Genomic DNA, 23421 nt, shown 5'->3' with positions numbered 1-23421 from the left:
TTTAAAGAGGACCTGTCCTCACAATGTAATCTGAAAGCACCATGTTATAGTACAGGAGAAGCCAAGCAGATTTATATATATATATATATATATATATATATATATATACATATATATGTGTTATATATATATTTTTTTTATGGGAAAAGATTCCGTAAAATCTGTATTTTGCACATTTACAGTAGTTTGTCTTTGCTTTTTCTGACAGCTATCGGTTGGCTATTTTCAGAAGTTCCATAGCAATAAATGCAGAGTATGCCGTGCATGCGCAGTAGTGGTGGCATACCAAGCTTATTACATAAGTGCAGCACCAGAACAAAGTACGGCACATATATACAACACCAGAACAAAGCTCATTACATAAATACAGCTCCAATACAATGTATATATCCAGCACCAGATTACAAACACATTCAACTTAGCCCTTGATATGTAAATATATAAAGTGTGAAACTACAGGTCCCAGTATGACTTGAAAAGGTGTAAAAGTATGCTGGGAGTGTTGGTTTCAGAAAAGATAATGCTACCACCCATCATCACTCTGTAGACCATGCAAGTGACTACACCACTAATCAGATACAGTAAGTGGCAGAATAAACAGTTGCATTTAGTTACAGGTGACGTCTTTTCTGGATCTCTTCTCTTTCCTTTTCTTTCCATCCAGTTCAGACACTGTGATGATTTCTCCCTGCCATGACTCTCTGCAGAGTTTGCCACCCCGATGTCTTCAGCTTCTCGCTTTACCAACACATCGGCAACTTAAATACTAACACAAACTCATCTTAGTTCCGCGCAGGAAGAAAAAAGAAAAAGTGGAACCTCTGTATCGGTGCTGTCAGCAGGAGTCAGATACCAGGTGAGTATTGGTACAAATAGTTAAATATTTTTATTTTCAGTCAACGCGTTTCAAGGGCGGAGTGCCCCCTTCATCAGGACAATAATCAGATGACATTCACATACAGCAGTATTTAAAACCGTTTTTGGCGCGCAGCCAGGGGGTGGAAGAGAAAAGAGCCCTCATCTCTCCCCTCTCTCCTCTCTTCTCTCCTCTCTCCCCTCTTTTCTCTTCCACTCCCTGGCCTGCGCGCCAAAAATGGTTTTAAATACTGCTGTATGTGAATGTCATCTGATTATTGTCCTGATGAAGGGGGCACTCCACCCTGGAAATGCGTTGACTGAAAATTAAAATTACTAACTATTTGTACCAATACTCACCTGGTATCTGACTCCTGCTGACAGCGCCGATCCAGAGGTTCCACTTTTTCTTTTTCTTCCTGCATGGATCTTCTCATCCCGATGTGCGCATTCATGGCATGGTAGGAACCCAGGCAGCAGCACAGGCACCCCGGACGCTGATAGGGTAATATCAGCCAAACCGAATATACAGGGAGTGCAGAATTATTAGGCAAATGAGTATTTTGACCACATCATCCTCTTTATGCATGTTGTCTTACTCCAAGCTGTATAGGCTCGAAAGCCTACTACCAATTAAGCATATTAGGTGATGTGCATCTCTGTAATGAGAAGGGGTGTGGTCTAATGACATCAACACCCTATATCAGGTGTGCATAATTATTAGGTAACTTCCTTTCCTTTGGCAAAATGGGTCAAAAGAAGGACTTGACAGGCTCAGAAAAGTCAAAAATAGTGAGATATCTTGCAGAGGGATGCAGCACTCTTAAAATTGCAAAGCTTCTGAAGCGTGATCATCGAACAATCAAGCGTTTCATTCAAAATAGTCAACAGGGTCGCAAGAAGCGTGTGGAAAAACCAAGGCGCAAAATAACTGCCCATGAACTGAGAAAAGTCAAGCGTGCAGCTGCCAAGATGCCACTTGCCACCAGTTTGGCCATATTTCAGAGCTGCAACATCACTGGAGTGCCCAAAAGCACAAGGTGTGCAATACTCAGAGACATGGCCAAGGTAAGAAAGTCTGAAAGACGACCACCACTGAACAAGACACACAAGCTGAAACGTCAAGACTGGGCCAAGAAATATCTCAAGACTGATTTTTCGAAGGTTTTATGGACTTATGAAATGAGAGTGAGTCTTGATGGGCCAGATGGATGGGCCCGTGGCTGAATTGGTAAAGGGCAGAGAGCTCCAGTCCGACTCAGACGCCAGCAAGGTGGAGGTGGAGTACTGGTTTGGGCTGGTATCATCAAAGATGAGCTTGTGGGGCCTTTTCGGGTTGAGGATGGAGTCAAGCTCAACTCCCAGTGCTACTGCCAGTTTCTGGAAGACACCTTCTTCAAGCAGTGGTACAGGAAGAAGTCTGCATCCTTCAAGAAAAACATGATTTTCATGCAGGACAATGCTCCATCACACGCGTCCAAGTACTCCACAGCGTGTCTGGCAAGAAAGGGTATAAAAGAAGAAAATCTAATGACATGGCCTCCTTGTTCACCTGATCTGAACCCCATTGAGAACCTGTGGTCCATCATCAAATGTGAGATTTACAAGGAGGGAAAACAGTACACCTCTCTGAACAGTGTCTGGGAGGCTGTGGTTGCTGCTGCACGCAATGTTGATGGTGAACAGATCAAAACACTGACAGAATCCATGGATGGCAGGCTTTTAAGTGTCCTTGCAAAGAAAGGTGGCTATATTGGTCACTGATTTGTTTTTGTTTTGTTTTTGAATGTCAGAAATGTATATTTGTGAATGTTGAGATGTTATATTGGTTTCACTGGTAAAAATAAATAATTGAAATGGGTATATATTTGTTTTTTGTTAAGTTGCCTAATAATTATGCACAGTAATAGTCACCTGCACACACAGATATCCCCCTAAAATAGCTAAAACTAAAAACAAACTAAAAACTACTTCCAAAAATATTCAGCTTTGATATTAATGAGTTTTTTGGGTTCATTGAGAACATGGTTGTTGTTCAATAATAAAATTAATCCTCAAAAATACAACTTGCCTAATAATTCTGCACTCCCTGTAGTTGTTGTGACTCCTCACAACAAAAGTTGTTAAGTGCAACAATTGTATTTAAATGAAACAGCACCACACATGAGGCGCTGCCTCCTTCTCCCTCCTTTTTCTCTCTACACAAACTCATCTTAGTGTCGCATGCTGTACCCTGAATAAAAAAGCAGCACACACTGTGCCCCTGAATATAGTAATGTCACATACTAAGTCCCCTGAAAATAAAGCACCACACACAGTGCTCATAATGGTAGTGCCTCCTTATACAGTGCCACACACTCTGCGGTCCTTGTATTTATAGCCTCATGCCATGTGCCCCCTGCATATAGTGTCACATGTGTTGTGCCCACTGTATAAATTGCCAGGTTCTGTTCCCCCATATATAGTGCTAGAATCTGTGCCCCCTTTATAGAATGTCATGATCTGTGACCCCTTTATTTAGTGCCTAGTGCCCACACACAGTAGATATGTGACTTAAGTGTTCTCAAAGAGTAACATGTCTCCTTAGTGTCCCTACACGGTAAAAGTCCCCTTTAGTGCCCCCATCCTGCCTGCTTAGTGCCCCCATCCAGTAGTGAGGACCGCTTAGTGCCCCCATCCAGTGGTGCTGCCTCTTAGTACCGCCATCCATTATTTTTGCCCCCTTAGTGACCCCATCAACTAGTACTGCCTGCTTAGTGCCCCCATCCAGTAGTGCTGGCCCTTAGGGCTGCCATCCAGTAGTGCTTCCCTCTGAGTACCCCCATCCAGTATTTCTGCTCCCTTAGAGCCCCCATCCTGCAGTTTTGCTCCCTTAATGCCCTGATCCAGTAATGCTGCCTACTTAATACCTTATCTAGTAGTGCTGCTCTCTTAGTGCCCCCATCCAGTAGTTTTGCCCCCTTAGTGCCTGCATCCATTGCCCCCTTAGTGCCCCTAATTCAGTAGTGCTGCCCCCTTAATGCCCCCAATCCAGTAATGCTGCCCTCTTAGTGCCTCCAATCCAGTAGTTCTGCCCCCTTAGTACCCCCATCCAGTAACCTGCCCTCTTATTGCCCCCAATCCAGTAGTGCTGCGCTTTTAATGGCCACAATCCAGTAGTGCTGCTTTCTTAGTGCCCTAATCTAGTAGTTCTGCCCCCTTAGAGCCACCAGTCAAGTAGTGCTGCCCTCTTAGTACCCCCATCCAGTAGTGCCACCAGATTAGTGCCCGCACCCAGTAGTGCTGCCCCATTAGTGTCCCTATTCAGTAGTTCTGCCCCCTTAGTGCCCCATCCATTTTTCTCTACCCCATTGATTTCCCCAATCCAGTACAGCAGCCTTCCAGTGCCCTCATATAGTAGTTCTGCCCTCTTGGAGCCACCAGTCAAGTAGTGCTGCCCTCTTAGTACCCCCATCCAGTAGTTCTGCCAGCTTAGTGTTACGAAAAAAAAAAAATATAATAATCTAATACTTACCTACCAGTCTCATTTCCCCTATGAGTGAAGAACATTCTGTGCTCTCCACATCACGCCTGCTGAGCTGGAGAGTAAACAGGCCAATTCCTGGCTTGTGCGCTCCATCTACACAGCTCAGCAGGCAGAATGTGCCACTGCATCGTGCCTGCTGCTGGAGAGCACAGGTAGGCCAGTTTATGGTGAAGCAGGGAGCATAAACCATGGTATTTAACTATATATGCATCCTGTGAATACAGATACAATTGAGTGCAGGTAAGCCAGAAAAATTGGTAAATCGTTCCGTGACCAGGTGCCTTGAAAAGGGAACCTTTTGGTGCCCCCTTCAGGAGTCCAGGGTAGCGTGGTCTGTGCGGTTGCACAGGTTGCACAACCCTAAGACTGACCCTGTTGACAGCTATCTCTGTATGCAGAGTTATGCACGCATTTCTGTCAATCACTGATAACACCTCCTTCATGTACCAATAGCTATTAATAGGAGGTGTAAAAAGCAAAGATATACAGTGAATGTATAAAATACATTTTTTACTTAATCTTTTCTAACAAAAATATAAAATATTTATCCACTCAGCATGCAGAGATTTTTGTCCAGCCGATTGCCAGCATATTATAATTAATGGAAACGGTGGGCAATGCCGGATACAGAGAGCTCTGGTAGGCTGTTCTCTGCTGGATCTTTTTTAAATACTTTTACTTGCTGGAAAATATTTTTTATAATGCTAAGTTGCGCTATGCCTCCTTTTTTTTGCTAGTAATGGGTGAAGAAATTGACAACTGCATGCTATGATTGCAGTCTACATATTGTCAGCATTGATTGGTCAATGTCCGAGCATGTAGAGTTATTCATCCTTTCTTCTGAACAATGCATGCATAAACTGATTACTAGGTATTCCTATTGACAAACTAATAAAACCTAGTAGTAGAAATGGAATGCCACTGAAATTCAGCCCTGGAATTTTAAAACAGATAGGCCCACTTACTGTGTGGTGAATGTGAATTATGTATTGCCCACAGTAGTTATAGTGACCCTCTGCAGTGTCCCCAGGATTTATGATGTTCACTTGTAGTGCCCCCAGTAGTTATAATGCCTCCTTGTGCAGCGTGCCAGTAAACAGGGGTAGAACACATGAGGTTCAGGGTGGGCCAGAATGTACATACAGTTCATCGGTTACTCACTGTTTAGTAGTCGCCTCCTTGGGCCAGCAGTGCAGTGAAAGGGGGAACAGCACTGGATTCTCTGGGGCACATTCGGTTACAGGGGACACCGGCCAGGTGGTGATTGAGGTGCCCTTGATGGTGGATGGTTGCTGAGTGCTTGTGCGGCTGGGCCCCTGGTTTAGGTTTTGTCGTGACGCCAGCACCTTGGTGGTGCAAAATGTTGAGAGTGGTAGTAGTATGGAGTTAGAGGAATGAGGCAGGTTTAAATCCAACGGTAAACTTTACTATAACCAGGTTCTTGATAACAGTTTACATCCAGCAATAAAACAGTCTCTGATACACATTCAAGTTGGATGTGATGAATCCCAGTAACGGGCTGTGCTGGTGGTATTGTGTCAGGCTAGGGTAGTTAGTTATGTACTCACTGATAAACAGCTCTTTGCCTTGCTTCAGTCTTAATTGAGGTAGTCCCAGTCTTGATCTTCTTTCTACACAAGTGATATGACAGAATCTTTATCTATCTTAAGAATAACGGTGAGGCTGCCAGAAGCTAATAAGTCCTTCACCTAATTACAAAGGCGCCTAGAGCCAATAATAATGGCCTTGTCCTTCCTTTGTCCTAATTAGAGTTGAGTGAACCCGAACTGTAAAGTTCGGGTTCGTACCGAACTTTAGGTTTTTCGGCACCCGAACATTTACGTAAAAGTTCGGGTTCGGTGTTCAGCGATTTTTATGGCGCTTTTTGAAAGGCTGCAAAGCAGGCAATTAAAATGCGTCATACTACATGCCCCAAAAGGCCATCACAGCCATGCCTACTATTGGCATGGCTGTGATTGGCCAACTGCAGCATGTGACCCAGCCTCTATTTAAGCTGGAGTCACTTAGCGCCGCCCGTCACTCTGCTCGGATTAGTGTAGGGAGAGGCTGCAGCTGCTGTGAGGTAGATATCAGGGAGCGATCTTATCAAGAACTGGTTTATGTACTCAGCGATCTACAGAAAAAGTGTTTTGTGGGTGCAGTGCACAATTTTTTTAAGCCTGCCCTGAGCAAACTACTGCTGAAAACGAACTTTTTTTTCTTTATTTCATCAATATCAATACCTGATCGGCAGCCATTTTATGCAATGATAGTGCACCAGCACAGGCTATCTGCAAGTCCAGAAATACAGCTTAGGCATACTGGGGTGAAAAAACCCTCTAATATACTGCACATCTGGGATTAGACAAGCATAAGTTACTGTCACATTTAAGACAGAAATACAGCTTTTTGGTTAGGGTGAAAAAAGCCTCTAATATACTGCACATCTGTGATTACACGTGCATAAGTCACTGTTACATTTAGGACAGAAATACAGCTTTTTGGTTACATACTGCACATCTGTGATTACACGTGCATAAGTCACTGTCACATTTAGGACAGAAATACAGCTTTTTTCTTACTGGGGTTAAAAAACCCTCTGATATACTGCACATCTTTGATTACACGTGCATAAGTGATTGTCACATTAAGGCCATAAATACGCCTTTTTGGTTATTGGGGTGAAAAAAGCCTCTAATATACTGCACATCTGGGATTAGACAAGCATAAGTGACTGACACATTTAGGCCATAAATACAGCTTTTTGGTTACTGGGGTGAAAAAAGCCTCTAATATATTGCACATCTGGGATTGCACGTGCATAAGTGACTGTCACATTTAGGCCATAAATACGGCTTTGGCATACTGGGGTGAAAAAAGCCTCTCATATACTGCACATCTGGGATTACACGTTTATAAGTGACTGTCACATGTTGAGATGTTATATTGGTTTCACTGGTAAAAATAAATAATTGAAATGGGTATATATTTGTTTTTTGTTAAGTTGCCTAATAATTATGCACAGTAATAGTCACCTGCACACACAGATATCCCCCTAAAATAGCTAAAACTAAAAACAAACTAAAAACTACTTCCAAAAATATTCAGCTTTGATATTAATGAGTTTTTTGGGTTCATTGAGAACATGGTTGTTGTTCAATAATAAAATTAATCCTCAAAAATACAACTTGCCTAATAATTCTGCACTCCCTGTAGTTGTTGTGACTCCTCACAACAAAAGTTGTTAAGTGCAACAATTGTATTTAAATGAAACAGCACCACACATGAGGCGCTGCCTCCTTCTCCCTCCTTTTTCTCTCTACACAAACTCATCTTAGTGTCGCATGCTGTACCCTGAATAAAAAAGCAGCACACACTGTGCCCCTGAATATAGTAATGTCACATACTAAGTCCCCTGAAAATAAAGCACCACACACAGTGCTCATAATGGTAGTGCCTCCTTATACAGTGCCACACACTCTGCGGTCCTTGTATTTATAGCCTCATGCCATGTGCCCCCTGCATATAGTGTCACATGTGTTGTGCCCACTGTATAAATTGCCAGGTTCTGTTCCCCCATATATAGTGCTAGAATCTGTGCCCCCTTTATAGAATGTCATGATCTGTGACCCCTTTATTTAGTGCCTAGTGCCTAGTTACATACTGCACATCTGTGATTACACGTGCATAAGTCACTGTCACATTTAGGACAGAAATACAGCTTTTTTCTTACTGGGGTTAAAAAACCCTCTGATATACTGCACATCTTTGATTACACGTGCATAAGTGATTGTCACATTAAGGCCATAAATACGCCTTTTTGGTTATTGGGGTGAAAAAAGCCTCTAATATACTGCACATCTGGGATTAGACAAGCATAAGTGACTGACACATTTAGGCCATAAATACAGCTTTTTGGTTACTGGGGTGAAAAAAGCCTCTAATATATTGCACATCTGGGATTGCACGTGCATAAGTGACTGTCACATTTAGGCCATAAATACGGCTTTGGCATACTGGGGTGAAAAAAGCCTCTCATATACTGCACATCTGGGATTACACGTTTATAAGTGACTGTCACATTTAGGCCATAAATACAGCTTTGGCATACTGGGGTGAAAAAAGCCTCTCATATACTGCACATCTGGGATTACACGTGCATAAGTGACTGTCACATTTAGGCCATAAATACGGCTTTGGCATACTGGGGTGAAAAAAGCCTCTCATATACTGCACATCTGGGATTACACGTGCATAAATGACTGTCACATTTAGGCCATAAATACGGCTTTGGCATACTGGGGTGAAAAAAGCCTCTAATATACTGCACATCTGTGATTACACATGCATAAGTGACTGTCACATTTAGGACAGAAATATGGCTTTGGCATACTGGGGTGAAAAAAGCCTCTCATATACTGCACATCTGGGATTAGACAAGCATAAGTGACTGTCACATTTAGGATAGAAATACAGCTTTTTGGTTAGGGTGAAAAAAAGCCTATGATATACTGCACATCTAGGATTAGACGTGCATAAGTGACTGTCACATTTAGGCCAGAAATACGCCTTTTTGGTTACTGGGGTGAAAAAAGCCTCTGATATACTGCACATCTAGGATTAGATGTGCATAAGTGACTGTCACATTTAGGCCACAAATACGGCTTTTTGGTTACTGGGGTGAAAAAACCCTCTAATATACTGCACATCTGGGATTAGACAAGCATAAGTGACTGTCACATTAAGGCCAGAAATACGGCTTTTTGGTTACTGGGGTGAAAAAACCCTCTGATATACTGCACATCTGGGATAAGACGTGCATAAGTGAGTGTCACATCATTTAGGCCACAAATACCGCTGTCATATAGAGTTAAAAAAAAATATATAGAGTGCAATACCCTACATCAGGGTTTATATTGGCGGTTAATTATTTTTAACATACTTAACCAATAGCAATTTTTACTTTGTTTTGTGAAGGCTAACTATGAGGCAAACATCTAATAAGGGACGCGGTCATGGTCGTGGTGGTGGTGGTGTTGGTAGAGCCTCTGGTGCAGGGAGACGACGTGGCCGTTCTGCCACAGCTACACGTCCTACTGAACCTACTACCTCAGGTCCCAGTAGCCGCCAGAATCTACAGCGATATTTGTTCGGGCCTAATGCCATTCTAAGGAAGGTAAGGCCTGATCAAGTACAGGCGCTAGTCAATTGGGTGGCCGACAGTGGATCCAGCACGTTCACATTATCTCCCACCCAGTCTTCTGCAGAAAGCGTACAGGTGGCGCTTGAAATCCATGCCCATCAGTCTGTCACATCACCCCCGTGCATATCGGAGAACCTGTCTGAGCCTCAAGTCATGCAGCAGTCTCTTATGCTGTTTGAAGACTCTGCTGGCAGGGTTTCCCAAGGGCATCCATCTAGCCCTTCCCCCCAGGGGTGGAAGACATAGAATGCACTGACGCACAACCAATTATGTTTCCTGGTGAGAACATTGGAATTGGAATACCACCTTAGCACATCTCTGATGATGACGAAACACAGGTGCCAACTGCTGCGTCTTTCTGCAGTGTGCAGACCGAAAAGGAGGTCAGGGAGGAAGACTGGGTGGAAGACGATGCAGGGGACGATGAGGTCCTAGACCCCACATGGAATGAAGGTCGTGCCACTGACTTTCAGAGTTCGGAGGAAGAGGCAGTAGTGAGACCGAGCCAACAGCGTAGCAAAAGCGGGAGCAGGGTGCAAAAGCAGAGCAGCCGTCGCCAAAACAGTTCGCCTGCTACTGGTCACCATCAACAGGGACCGAGCACACCAAAGGCAGCTTCAAGGAGTTCCCTGGCATGGCACTTCTTCACACAATGTGCTGACGACAAGACCCGAGTGGTTTGCACGCTTTGCCATCAGAGCCTGAAGCGAGGCATTAACGTTTTGAACCTTAGCACAACCTGCATGACCAGGCATCTACATGCGAGACACGGGCTGGAGTAAGCACCTTCAAAACCAAGAAAGGGCTCAGGCCCCTCCTTCCTCTTCTGCTGCTTACTCGGCCTCTTCCTCTGCCTTTGGAGGAACGTTAGCACCTGCCGCCCAGCAAACAGAGGATATGCCACCAACAACACCACCTCCGTCATCAAGCATCTCCACCATGTCACACGGAAGCGTTCAGCTCTCCATCTCACAAACCTTTGAGAGAAAGCGTAAATTCCCACCTAGCCACCCTCGATCCCTGGCCCTGAATGCCAGCATTTCTAAACTGCTGGCCTTTGAAATGCTGTCATTCAGGCTGGTGGAGACGGACAGCTTCAAACAGCTCATGTCGCTTGCTGTCCCACAATATGTCGTTCCCAGCCGCCACTACTTCTCCAGGAGAGCCGTGCCCTCCCTGCACAACCAAGTATCGGATAAAATCAAGTGTGCACTGCGCAACGCCATCTGTGGCAAGGTGGACCAGTAAGCACGGCCAGGGACGCTATATCTCCCTAACTGCACACTGGGTAAATGTAGTGGCGGCTGGGCCCCAGGCGGAGAGCTGTTTGGCGCACGTCCTTCCGCCACCAAGGATCGCAGGGCATCATTCTTTGCCTCCTGTTGCCTTCTCTTCCTACTAGGCTTCCTCCTCCTCTTCTTCCACCTCCTCATCCGGTCAGAGACAGACCTTCACCACCAACTTCAGCACAGCCAGGGGTAAACGTCAGCAGGCCGTTCTGAAACTGATGTGTTTGGGGGACAGGCCCCACAGGAGTTGTGGCGGGGTATAGAACAACAGACCGACGAGTGGTTGCTGCTAGTGGGCCTCAAGCCCAGCCTGGTGATGTGCGATAATGGGCAAAATCTCGTTGCAGCTCTGGGACTAGCCGGTTTGGCGCACATCCCTTGCCTGGCGCATGTGCTGAATTTGGTGGTGCAGAAATTCATTCACAACTACCCCAACATGTCTGAGCTGCTGCATAAAGTGCGGGCCGTCTGTGCACGCTTTTGGCGTTCTCACCCTGCTGCTGCTCGCCTGTCAGTGCTGCATCGTAACTTCGGCCTTCCCGCCCACCGCCTCATATGCGACGTGCCCACCAGGTGGAACTCCACCTTGCACATTCTGGAGAGACTGTGCGAGCAGCAGCAGGCCATAGTGGAGTTTCAGCTGCAGCACGCACGGTTGAGTTGCACTGTGGAACAGCACCACTTCACCACCAATGACTGGGCCTCCATGCGAGACCTGTGTGCCCTGTGGCGCTGTTCCGAGTACTCCACCAACATGGCCAGTGGCGATGACGCGGTTATCAGCGTTACAATACCACTTCTATGTCTCCTTGAGAAAACACTTAGGGCGATGATGGAAGAGGAGGTGGCCCAGGAAGAGGAGGAGGAAGAGGGGTCATCTCTAACACTTTCAGGCCAGTCTTTTAAAAGTGGCTCAGAAAGAGGATTTTTGCAACAGCAGAGGCCAGGTACAAATTTGGCCAGCCAGGGCCCACTACTGGAGGACGAGGAGGAGGAGGATGAGGAGGAGGAGGAGGATGGGGATGAAGCATGTTCACAGCGGGGTGGCATCCAACTCAGCTCGGGCCCATCACTGGTGCGTGGCTGGGGGGATACGGAGGACGCAGACGATACGCCTCCCACAGATGACAGCTTGTCTTTACCTCTGGGCAGCCTGGCACACATGAGCGACTACATGCTGCAGTGCCTGCGCAACGACTGCAGAGTTGCCCACATTTTAACGTGTGCTGACTACTGGGTGGCCACCCTGCTGGATCCCTGTTACAAATACAATGTGCCGTCCTAAATTCCCTGGTGTTGGTAGAGCCTCTGGTGCAGGGAGACGACGTGGCCGTTCTGCCACAGCTACACGTCCTACTGAACCTACTACCTCAGGTCCCAGTAGCCGCCAGAATCTACAGCGATATTTGTTCGGGCCTAATGCCATTCTAAGGAAGGTAAGGCCTGATCAAGTACAGGCGCTAGTCAATTGGGTGGCCGACAGTGGATCCAGCACGTTCACATTATCTCCCACCCAGTCTTCTGCAGAAAGCGTACAGGTGGCGCTTGAAATCCATGCCCATCAGTCTGTCACATCACCCCCGTGCATATCGGAGAACCTGTCTGAGCCTCAAGTCATGCAGCAGTCTCTTATGCTGTTTGAAGACTCTGCTGGCAGGGTTTCCCAAGGGCATCCATCTAGCCCTTCCCCCCAGGGGTGGAAGACATAGAATGCACTGACGCACAGCCAATTATGTTTCCTGGTGAGAACATTGGAATTGGAATACCACCTTAGCACATCTCTGATGATGACGAAACACAGGTGCCAACTGCTGCGTCTTTCTGCAGTGTGCAACAGCAGAGGCCAGGTACAAATTTGGCCAGCCAGGGCCCACTACTGGAGGACGAGGAGGAGGAGGATGAGGAGGAGGAGGAGGATGGGGATGAAGCATGTTCACAGCGGGGTGGCATCCAACTCAGCTCGGGCCCATCACTGGTGCGTGGCTGGGGGGATACGGAGGACGCAGACGATACGCCTCCCACAGATGACAGCTTGTCTTTACCTCTGGGCAGCCTGGCACACATGAGCGACTACATGCTGCAGTGCCTGCGCAACGACATTTTAACGTGTGCTGACTACTGGGTGGCCACCCTGCTGGATCCCTGTTACAAATACAATGTGCCGTCCTAAATTCCCTCACTGGAGCGTGATCGGAAGATGCGCGAGTACAGGTGCACGCTGGTAGACACGCTCCTGAGAGCATTCCCGACTGACGCCGGGGGATAAGTGGAAGCACAAGGCGAAGGCAGGGGAGGAGGAAGAGGTCGCCAACGCAGCTGTGTCAGCGCCAGCACCTCAGAAGGCAGGGTTAGCATGGCCGACATGTGGAAAAGCTTTGTCACCTCACCGCAACAACCGGCCCCAACTGCTGATATGGAGCGTGTTAGCAGGAGGCAGCAATTGAACAACATGGTGGAACAGTACCTGTGCACACAACTACACATACTGACTGATTGTTCTGCCCCATTCAACTTCTGGGTCTCCAAATTGTCCACATGGCCAGAGCTTGCCCTGTATGCCTTGGAGCCAGTGTACTCTCTGAACGTGTATTTAGCACGGCAGGAGGAGTCATTACAGACAGACGCAGCCGCCTGTCCACAGCCAATGTGGACAAGCTCACGTTCATTAAAATGAACCAGGCTTGAAATCCCACAAGACTTGTCTGTACCTTGTGCAGAATAGACATTTATACCACCATCAAACATACATTCTTGTACTCAAGTCAAGTGCAATGATTCTTTGTTTTCTTTTTTTTTATTTGTCCCAATATTTTGGGGGCTACCTACCCAATAAAAAAATTAAAAAAAACATTGTTGGCTACCTGTTCCTCCTGCATTGCTGCCTCCACCTACAAAACCACATTCACCGCCTCCTCAACCTCCAACTCCATATCCACCTCCTTCTCTGAGTGAATGAACCCCTGCTCTGCATTGCTGACAGGGGCCTAAATCTCTCCAAATCCTCTGTTGTATTGCTGGGTGACATGTACCCCCTTTTGCCGTGAATGAACCCCTGCTCTGCATTGCTGACAGGGGCCTAAATCTCTCAAAATCCTCTGTTCTATTGCTGGGTGACATGAACCTCCTTTTGACGTAAATGAACCCCTGCTGTGCCTGGGTGACAGGGGCCTAAATCTCTCAAAATCCTCTGTTGTATTGCTGGGTGACATGAACCCCCTTTTGCCGTGAATGAACCCCTGCTGTGCCTGGGAGACAGGGGCCTAAATCTCTCAAAATCCTCTGTTCTATTGCTGGGTAACATGAACCCCCTTTTGCCGTGAATGACCCCCTGCTCTGCATTGCTGACAGGGGCCTAAATCTCTCAAAATCCTCTGTTCTATTGCTGGGTGACATGAACCCCATTTTGCAGTGAATGAACCCCTGCTGTGCCTGGGTGACAGGGGCCTAAATCTCTCAAAATCGTCTGTTCTATTGCTGGGTGACATGAACCCCCTTTTGCCATGAATGAACTACTGCTCTGCATTGCTGACAGGGAACTAAATTTAGTGAAAACATCTGTTACTGATCGGAAGATGCGCGACTACAAGCGCACGCTGATGATAGCATTCCCACCTGACAGCGGGGGCACAGTGGAGGTACAAGGCGAAGGCATAGAAGGAGGAAGAGGTCGCCAACGCAGCTAGGGCACCGCCAGCACTTGAGAAGGCAGGGTTAGCATGGCCCAAATGTGGAAAAGCTTTGTCAGCCTTGGAGGTGCTGACCTGCCCTGCAGCCAGTGTGTAGTGTGAACGTGTGTTTAGCACGGCAGAGAGCATTATCACAGGCCACAGCCAATGTGGACAAGCTTACGCTTATTAAAATGAACCAGGCATGGATCCCACAGGACTTGTCCGTACCTTGTGCAGAATAGACATTTATACCAGCCTCAACCATCCATTCTTGCACTCAAGTGCACTTATTCTTAGTTTTATTTTGTTATATGTCCCAATACTTTAGGGGATACCACAATTTAAAAATAAAAAATAACACAAATTAGTGTGGGCTACCTATTCCTCCTTCACCACTGCTTCCACCTACACTGCCACGTCAACCTACACCGCCACATACACCCATCCACCGCCTCCTCAACCTCCTACTTCTAGATCCAGATTGTTATTTTAAATTTTTCTGTATTTTATGTTATTTTAAGTCATTTCCCTATCCACATTTATTTGCAGAACAGTTGCCATGCTCTTAAGCACATTTTTATGCCTTTTGCAGCCCTCTAGCCCTTTCCAGGACTATTTTAGAGCCATTTTAGTGCCCAAAAGTTCGGGTCACAAAAAGTCTGGTCGTTCAGGAGGGGCAGTCAGAGCATCCCTGATATACTGCTCAAGGAATGCAAAAAGAAAACTAAAGGGGCAGTAGACTTTGCTTTTAATTATAGGAGATAAAAGAGGCCCCTACTAACACACAACGAATAAGACGTGCCCTCTCAAGAAAAATGAGTGAGCAATGACAATGACAATACATACAGAAAATATCACTAGGGGAATGGACAAGTACCACGTAGAAGGTCGGGTGGGGGCGGGGGGTGTAAGTATGTACTACCCACTGGCCCTAGTACCTCCCTACTTGTCCTATTATACCCTCAAAAGTTCGGGTCCCCATTGACTTCAATGAGGTTCGGGGTCAAGTTCGGGTCAAGTTTGGGTCCCGAACCCGAACTTTTTTTTCAAGTTCGGCCGAACCTGCCAAACCCGAATATCCAGGTGTCCGCTCAACTCTAGTCTTGATCCAATAATACAAGAAATTCACTTGTTACTCTGCCTGTCTTCTTGGCTTTGATGCTGAGATGCACGATGGCTTCTTTGGGCCGTGGAGCTCCAGAGAGCTGGGAGGAGAGGAAACCTCTCCTTCCCCTTTAGCTCCGTCCTCACTTCATCTACTTCACACTGCCAACTCTCAACAGAGAGAACAACCCCTAACTAGGCCTGAACTGCACTATTTATACTGTGGTGCTACCCCATCTAGTGGTGGATGTATGTAGTGCACCTGCCAGCCTGGTAAAAAGGAATATCACAGGATAACACAATACAGCATGATATTACAGATGATAACAAAAAGCTTTTGCAGTTCCCACATAAGCTAGTGGCACACTGCACTTGCAGTGCCTCAGTACTTATAATGCCCCCTATATAGCCCCCAGTAGTTATAGTGCCCCCTGTAGTGCCCTCAGTAGTTATAGCCTCCTCCTGTACACCTTAAATTGCTTTTCAATGGCTTTTGTTTCAAGATAACGCGATGAGTTAAGACATTTGAGTTAAGAATTTGCCCAGTACTTATAACATATACCGTTATTGCCCTAGTACTTATCATTTCTGCTTGTAGTGGCCTAGTAGTTATAGTGTCATTCTGTATTGCCCCAGTATTTATAATGCCTTCCTTTAGTGCTCCCTGTGTTTAAAATAGGGCTGAAACGATTACTCGATTGAATCGAGTAATTCAACACAAAAAATCCTCGATGCAAATTTTTTGCATCAAAGATTCATATGTGTCACTTGACCACGGAGCGGAAGTGAAGCGTTTGCTATTACTCCCGCTCTGTGGTCTTCTGCTGGCCCGCAATACTCACCTTTGCAGCAGGGGACCTCCGGACACTCCACAGCACATCCATGGTGCACTGACCTCCTGATGTACGCATGCCGTGACCTGAAGCACTGTGTGACGTCAGACGCAGAGCAGCGTGGAACGATGGAGTGTCAGAAAGGTAAGTTGGTGTGACTAAGGCCAGGTGCTTGGAGTGCACAGCGTCATAGCAACCAATGATGCTGTGCACTCCGGGTGTCAGGAGTAGCAGGGGGGAGATGATTTCACAAGGGGGAAGAGCTGCTGGCACAAGGCGGGGAGCTGCTGGCGCAAGGTGGGGGGGAGCTGCTGGCGCAAGGTGGGGGGGAGCTGCTTGAAGAAGGGGGATAGCTGCTGGCACAAGGGGGGAAAGCTGCTGGCACAAGGGGGGGAGCTGCTGGCACAAGGTGTGGGGGGAGCTGCTGGAACAAGGGGGAGAGCTGCTGGCACAAGGGGGGAAAGCTGCTGGCACAAGGGGGGGAGCTGCTGGCACAAGGTGTGGGGGGAGCTGCTGGAACAAGGGGGAGAGCTGCTGGCACAAGGGGGGAAAGCTGCTGGCACAAGGGGGGAGAGCTTCTGGCACAATGTAGGTGGAGAGCTGCTGGCACAAGAGGGAAAGCTGCTGGCACAAGAGGGAAAGCTGCTGGCACAAGGGGGGAGAGCTGCTGGCACAAGGGGGGAGAGCTGCTGGCACAAGGGGGGAGAGCTGCTGGCACAAGGGGGAGAGCTGCTGGCACAAGGGGGGAGCTGCTGTCACAAGGGGAAGAGCTGATGGCACAAGGGTGGAGATCTTCTGACATAAGGGGGCAGAGCTGCTGGCAATTGAAGCACTTGGGCTGATCATACGGGGGAACGAAGGGTGTTGGGGACTGATGGCAGGGGGTCTGATGAGTTTTTATAAAGGAAAACAGTCTATTAATTCATTTTTTTCTTATTAGAGTACTCGATTAATCGTAAAAAATAATCAACAGAATACTCGATTTCTAAAATAATCGTTTACTGCAGCCCTATTTTATAATGTCCATCAATAGCACCCCTAGTAGTTATAATGTGCCCCTGTATTGCCACAGAACCAATAAAATCATCCTGTAGTGTCCCCAGTATTTATGATGTCCCCCCAGTAGTTATAGGGTCACCTTGTATTGCTCCTAGTAATTATAATCACCCCCTGTAATGCTCCCAGTAGTTATATTGCCCCCTGTAGTGATCCAGTAGTTATAATGCCCATCTGTATTGCCTCCAGTATATTTAATGTCCCCCTGTAGTGCCCCCAGTAGCTATAGTCAAGTAGTTATAGTGTCACCCTGTAGTATCCTTAGTAGTTATGCTGAGCCTTTGTATTGACCCAAAAGTCACAAAAAAGAAAACTTAATCTACCTGTGACCTGAGTAGCCTGCGTCCCAGCACAGGCTGTCGCTACAAAGTCATGGCGTCGCCTACATCCTTGAGCGATTTGCCTGCGACACAGCACAAGTAGTTGTAATTATGTCATCACTGCCCGCACTACTTCTTAGGCTTCAGGCCTAGTGAATGAGAATGGTTGACCTGCGAATCATTGGTTTCTGTGCCCTGCCTGCACTATCAACTGTATCGCCATTCCGAGGATGGCAATACAGTTGTGCGGCGGCCCCTTTCTTTCAGGACCCTGGGCAAAACTTCCAGGGCCCAAGACCTGGATATTTTGGCCGAGCCTAAGGCAAAAACAATCACAGAAAACAAATAATAATGCATTAACACAATAGATGCAAGCATTATATATAGACTAAGCCCTCACTCTGAAATAATAAAATCTGTGCCTACCTACCCAGCGCCACAGTGGTCTCAGTCAGGCAGGTCCTGCGCTAAACGTACCTATGCCGTTGGGCATCTATGTTCAGGAAAGCAGACTCTGCACTGTGTGCTGCTCCTAGTCACCTCTATGTGCATCCAGCAACCAATGAGAGGAGGGTCAAGCACAGCTATGTGTACCATGTATTTTCTGTGACTTTATAAATGTAGCCATACACATCCACATATTTATTATCATATCATGCAGGATGTTTTGTATCTCTTTTCCGTGATTTTTTTACATTTGTCTTGAAGTAGTGTCACCTTCAGGTGTGAATGCGCTTCTACTCTGGGAGTAGCATTCATGTGCACTTTTGCTCCTCCTATCTAATAGGCGACCTTGATTAAAGGGACACTGACAGGGCCAATAAGCATATTGAGGTATATATATGGCAGTACAGGTCTTATAATGGGTATTACAATCATCTAAGTATCCCCCCTGTCCACCTTATACATACAGTAAACTTAAGTTTTATAACCTGCTCCAACGGTCTTCAATCTGCCCAAGGGGCGGCGTTTCACCTCTCTTGCGCCCAGCCAGCCTCCCCCAACTGCCGCTTTGAAGCGCCGCCCAGCTCATGAATATTCAGTTTGCTGGGCGGCTTCTGCGGTCCCCGCTCTGAAGCGCTGCGCTTAACAGTGCCCGGCGCATGCGCCGGATCTTGTGAAGTCCGGTACAGTAAGCGCCGCCCAGCTCATCAATATTCACTTCGCTGGGCGGCGCTTACTGTCCCCGACTTCACAAGATCCGGCGCATGCGCCGGGCACTGTTAAGCGCAGCGCTTCAGAGCAGGGACCGCAGAAGCCGCCCAGCAAACTGAATATTCATGAGCTGGGCGGCGCTTCAAAGCGGCAGTTGGGGGAGGCTGGCTGGGCGCAAGAGAGGTGAAACGCCGCCCCTTGGGCAGATTGAAGACCGTTGGAGCAGGTTATAAAACTTAAGTTTACTGTATGTATAATGTGGACAGGGGGGATACTTAGATGATTGTAATACCCATTATAAGACCTGTACTGCCATATATATACCTCAATATGCTTATTGGCCCTGTCAGTGTCCCTTTAAGGTGGTACATATAGGTGTGTGTGCTCCTCCTCTCATTGGTTGCTGATGCACACAGAGGTAACTAGGAGCAACACATTACTTGGGCAGGGTCTGCTCTCCTAAACATAGATGCACAAGTGCATAGGTAGGTATAGAGTAGGACCTGCCTGAGCTGAGGCCACTGAGAAGAGTCTCAGATTTTATCATTAGAGTCAGGTCTTAGTTCATATGTTATGTTTGCATCTATTGCTATAGTGTAATATTTTCTGTGACTTTACACATGTGTTTTGATCAAAATATATTGGCTAAGAGTCTCAGATTTTATCATATTAGGGCTCTTTCACACTTGCGTTCTTTTCTTCCGGCATAGAGTTCCGTCGTCGGGGCTCTATGCCGGAAGAATCCTGATCAGTTTTATCCTAATGCATTCTGAATGGAGAGAAATCCGTTCAGGATGCATCAGGATGTCTTCAGTTCCGGACCGGAACGTTTTTTGGCCGGAGAAAATACCGCAGCATGCTGCGCTTTTTGCTCCGGCCAAAAATCCTGAACACTTGCCGCAAGGCCGGATCCGGAATTAATGCCCATTGAAAGGCATTAATCCGGATCCGGCCTTAAGCTAAACGTCGTTTCGGCGCATTGACGGATCCGACGTTTAGCTTTTTCTGAATGATTACCATGGCTTCCAGGACGCTAAAGTCCTGGCAGCCATGGTAAAGTGTAGTGGGGAGCGGGGGAGCAGTATACTTACCGTCCGTGCGGCTCCCCGGGCGCTCCAGAGTGACGTCAGGGCGCCCCACGCTCATGGATGACGTGTCGCATGGATCACGTCATCCATGCGCATGGGGCGCTCTGACGTCATTCTGGAGCGCCCCGGGAGCCGCACGGACTGTAAGTATACTGCTCCCCCGCTCCCCACTACTACTATGGCAACCAGGACTTTAATAGCGTCCTGGGTGCCATAGTAACATTGAACGCATTTTGAAGACGGATCCGTCTTCAAATGCTTTCAGTTCACTTGTGTTTTTCCGGATACGGCGTGTAATTCCAGCAAATGGAGTACACGCCGGATCCGGACAACGCAAGTGTGAAAGAGCCCTTAGAGTGAGGGCTTAGTCTATATATAATGCTTGTATCTATTGTGTTAGTGCATTATTATTTGTTTTATGTTATTTTTTTCATAAATGTAGCCATGGACATCCGCATATTTATTTATCATATTGTGCAGGATGTTTTTATCTTTGTTTTTTTAATCTTTTTTTGTGATTTTTGTCTTGCTTAAGGCAACCCATTCCGGCACCAGCCCATCTAGCATTTGCCAGAATTGTCAGATGGGCAGTCTGCCCCTATCTAGTAGTCAATTTATTCATACATTTTTCAAGAGGAATAACAGGAATGGCCAAATTACAAAATTATGGTACATGCAAGAAGTGTGTTAGGGTGGAAATAGATTTTTTTCAGTGTGTATCCTGAGCCTCACATCTTTGTAGTAGCTTCTCTGACTGCTACAGAGTTAGTTTGGAGCCTGCAACTAGCAATTGCAACCCTAGTTTCTACACACCTCCCAACGGTCTGGACTCTGGAGGGACAGTCTTGCATTTCTGTTGCTGTCCCGTGATCCCAGAGCACCTGAGGTATGTCCTGCTCTCAGCTGTCTCTGCATCCATAAGACGCAGAAGCTGTTGCTTGTAATAGTGAAGCAGGGAGCCGTTCACTCCCCAATTCGCCATTCAGCTCAGCTGCTGGCGCTCCCCAGCAGCAGGCAGGATACGGCAAACAACCCACTACTGGGCAGTGTAGGAGGAGCATGCAGGCCCGGGAATATGCCTGTTTACACCTCCAATACAGCACAGCAGAGCGATGTGTGACTGCATGGTGTCTGTGGGGGAGCTCCAGATGAGCTCTGATGATCATCGGAAAAATGACCAGGTAAGTATTTACTGTTTTGTTTTTTTACTTTATTAAGAAAAGGGGAGGGGGGCACATAACTACTATTTGGGGGGCATATCTTGGCTTAACTACTGTGAAGGGGACACATCTGGGCATAACTACTGTGAAGGAGGCACATGTGGATATGACTACTGTGAGAGGGCACATCTGGGCATGACTACTGTGAAGGGTGCACATCTAGGAATGACTCTTGTGAAAGGGGCATATGTGGGTATACCTACTGTGAGGGGGCACATATGAGCACTACTACTGTGAATAGGGCACATGACTACTGTGAAGGGGTACATATGGGCTTAACTAACATGAAGTGGGAACACTTGGGCATAACTACTGTGAGGGGTCACAATATGGGCATAACTATTGAACCATTGAGATAGGGACACAATAACTACTGTGTGGTGGCACAAAAGTGGTATAATTACTATAAGCGGGCACAAAAGGGACTGGTTCAGATCAGGTGTATATAGTTATGTTTTGGGCACAGTTAGAGGTGCCGCACATATTCTCCCTTTTTGTTATTTTGGGAAGTTGAGTGGTATGATTTGGCTCCTGCTCCAGCTGAAGAACAATTTCCTATGGCTGCTACTTCTTTCAGGTCCTCTCAGGACCAATATGGAGTCTAAACTGGAACAAACTAGAACTGCAGCCCCTCACTTCTGGTAGGAAGCAGGACTGGACCACTTATGCCCAAAGGGTGATAGAATGGAATGGTGAGTTTCATTCTATCTAAGTATAGCTCTGCCATATACGCTGCCACCTGCTGGTGAACCAGGCATATTACATGAACATAACAGTTTCAAGATGATAATATCAATGCACACTTGTGAAGGAACTGGAAATAAATACAAGAATGGCACCGGTGTTAGCAGTATGAGACAGTAGCAGAGTGAAATAATTGTTACACCACTCCGGAGTGTTACAGGTGTGGGTCCCAGATGTGGGACATGCACCTATCTGACATTGGTGGCATATCCTAGCGATACGCCACCATTGTCTCAGATGAGACAACCTCTTTAAGTTGAAATTCTGCCTTCCACATAACTAACTTTACAGTGCACAGAAATAGTGACTTCTAATTTTCTGATATTGCATATCGTATGAAGGTATAGATGGCTGAATGACAATGATGTGTAATTATAAAAAGAGGATATAAAATAATTATCTGTAAGAAATATGAGTAAAAAAATAGAATGCTGATGATAGATTTTTCTTTCTCAGGCATTTGTACCCACTGACATTAAAATTGAGTTAATCAACCGCCTCTCAGAAGCAGGTTTACCGGTCATAGAAGTCACCAGTTTTGTGTCTTCCAAATGGGTGCCACAGGTAAGATATTTCTGGATAGAAAATGTTTCTCTTACTTGTATTATAATGCAAAGTTTATTAACAAAGGATCTTAAAACAGAATACACGGAATATCTAGAGATGCACGTTAGTGTAAGTGGTTAAATATTGCATTAGCACTTAAGTTTATCTAAACTATCTTATTTTCATTTAATTTTCTGTGGAGCTCAATCAAGTAGCCGGAAACCTGGCTCCAAGGAAGTTATCTGTATTTTTAAATGGACATTGTGCAATCTAGTTTGGCATGATAAGGCGTGCATGGCCAGAAATGTGATTATAAATGTCATAAAGAAAAAATGATGATTCTAATTATCAGACTTAGCAAACCTTCTAAACTACAAAGTACGAGAAAATGAGCAAGAAAGAAACCAGTCATATTCCGACACAGAAATCCCATGTATGTTATGAAAGGTTTTATTATAAGATAACTATTAGTGTTGTTCAAAGCGAAGTGAAATTAATTGACTTAGATTCGAATTTCAGGAAAAAGTTGATTCACCACGAATCCAAATTTCCTTGCGAATCGTGGTAACAAATAATTTTTATCCCTAAAATGGTAGCTACAGCTGACATTTCACTATGAGCTGAGCATAGGGAGCGACATGGCAAGTGCTCGGGACAGTGTTTTGGAAAGCTTTTAATTGTAGAATATTGGATAGGGAGAGTGCAAGGACAGGGTAGGGAGAACATAGGGAGAGTTTTTACACACTGTAGGGAGAGCATAGAGAGTCTGCATAGACAGTGCAGGCTCAATGTAATCGCCCTGTGTATCTTGTTC

At 46.3% G+C, this 23421-nt stretch overlaps 1 protein-coding gene across 1 annotated transcript in view; it reads left to right on the top strand.

Annotated features, from left to right (window-relative positions):
• HMGCLL1 (3-hydroxymethyl-3-methylglutaryl-CoA lyase like 1) overlaps nucleotides 1–23421 on the top strand; it is a 262055-nt gene that overhangs the window by 5756 nt on the left and 232878 nt on the right. Inside the window, exon 4 of the mRNA XM_040426810.1 lies at nucleotides 22518–22625. Within this exon, the coding sequence (XP_040282744.1) occupies nucleotides 22518–22625 (108 nt within the window). The remainder of the gene's footprint in view (nucleotides 1–22517; nucleotides 22626–23421) is intronic.

Source organism: Bufo bufo, chromosome 4 (assembly GCF_905171765.1).
Source record: "Bufo bufo chromosome 4, aBufBuf1.1, whole genome shotgun sequence".
NCBI classification, from domain to species: domain Eukaryota; kingdom Metazoa; phylum Chordata; class Amphibia; order Anura; family Bufonidae; genus Bufo; species Bufo bufo.
This window is presented reverse-complemented; position numbering and strand designations above follow the sequence as displayed.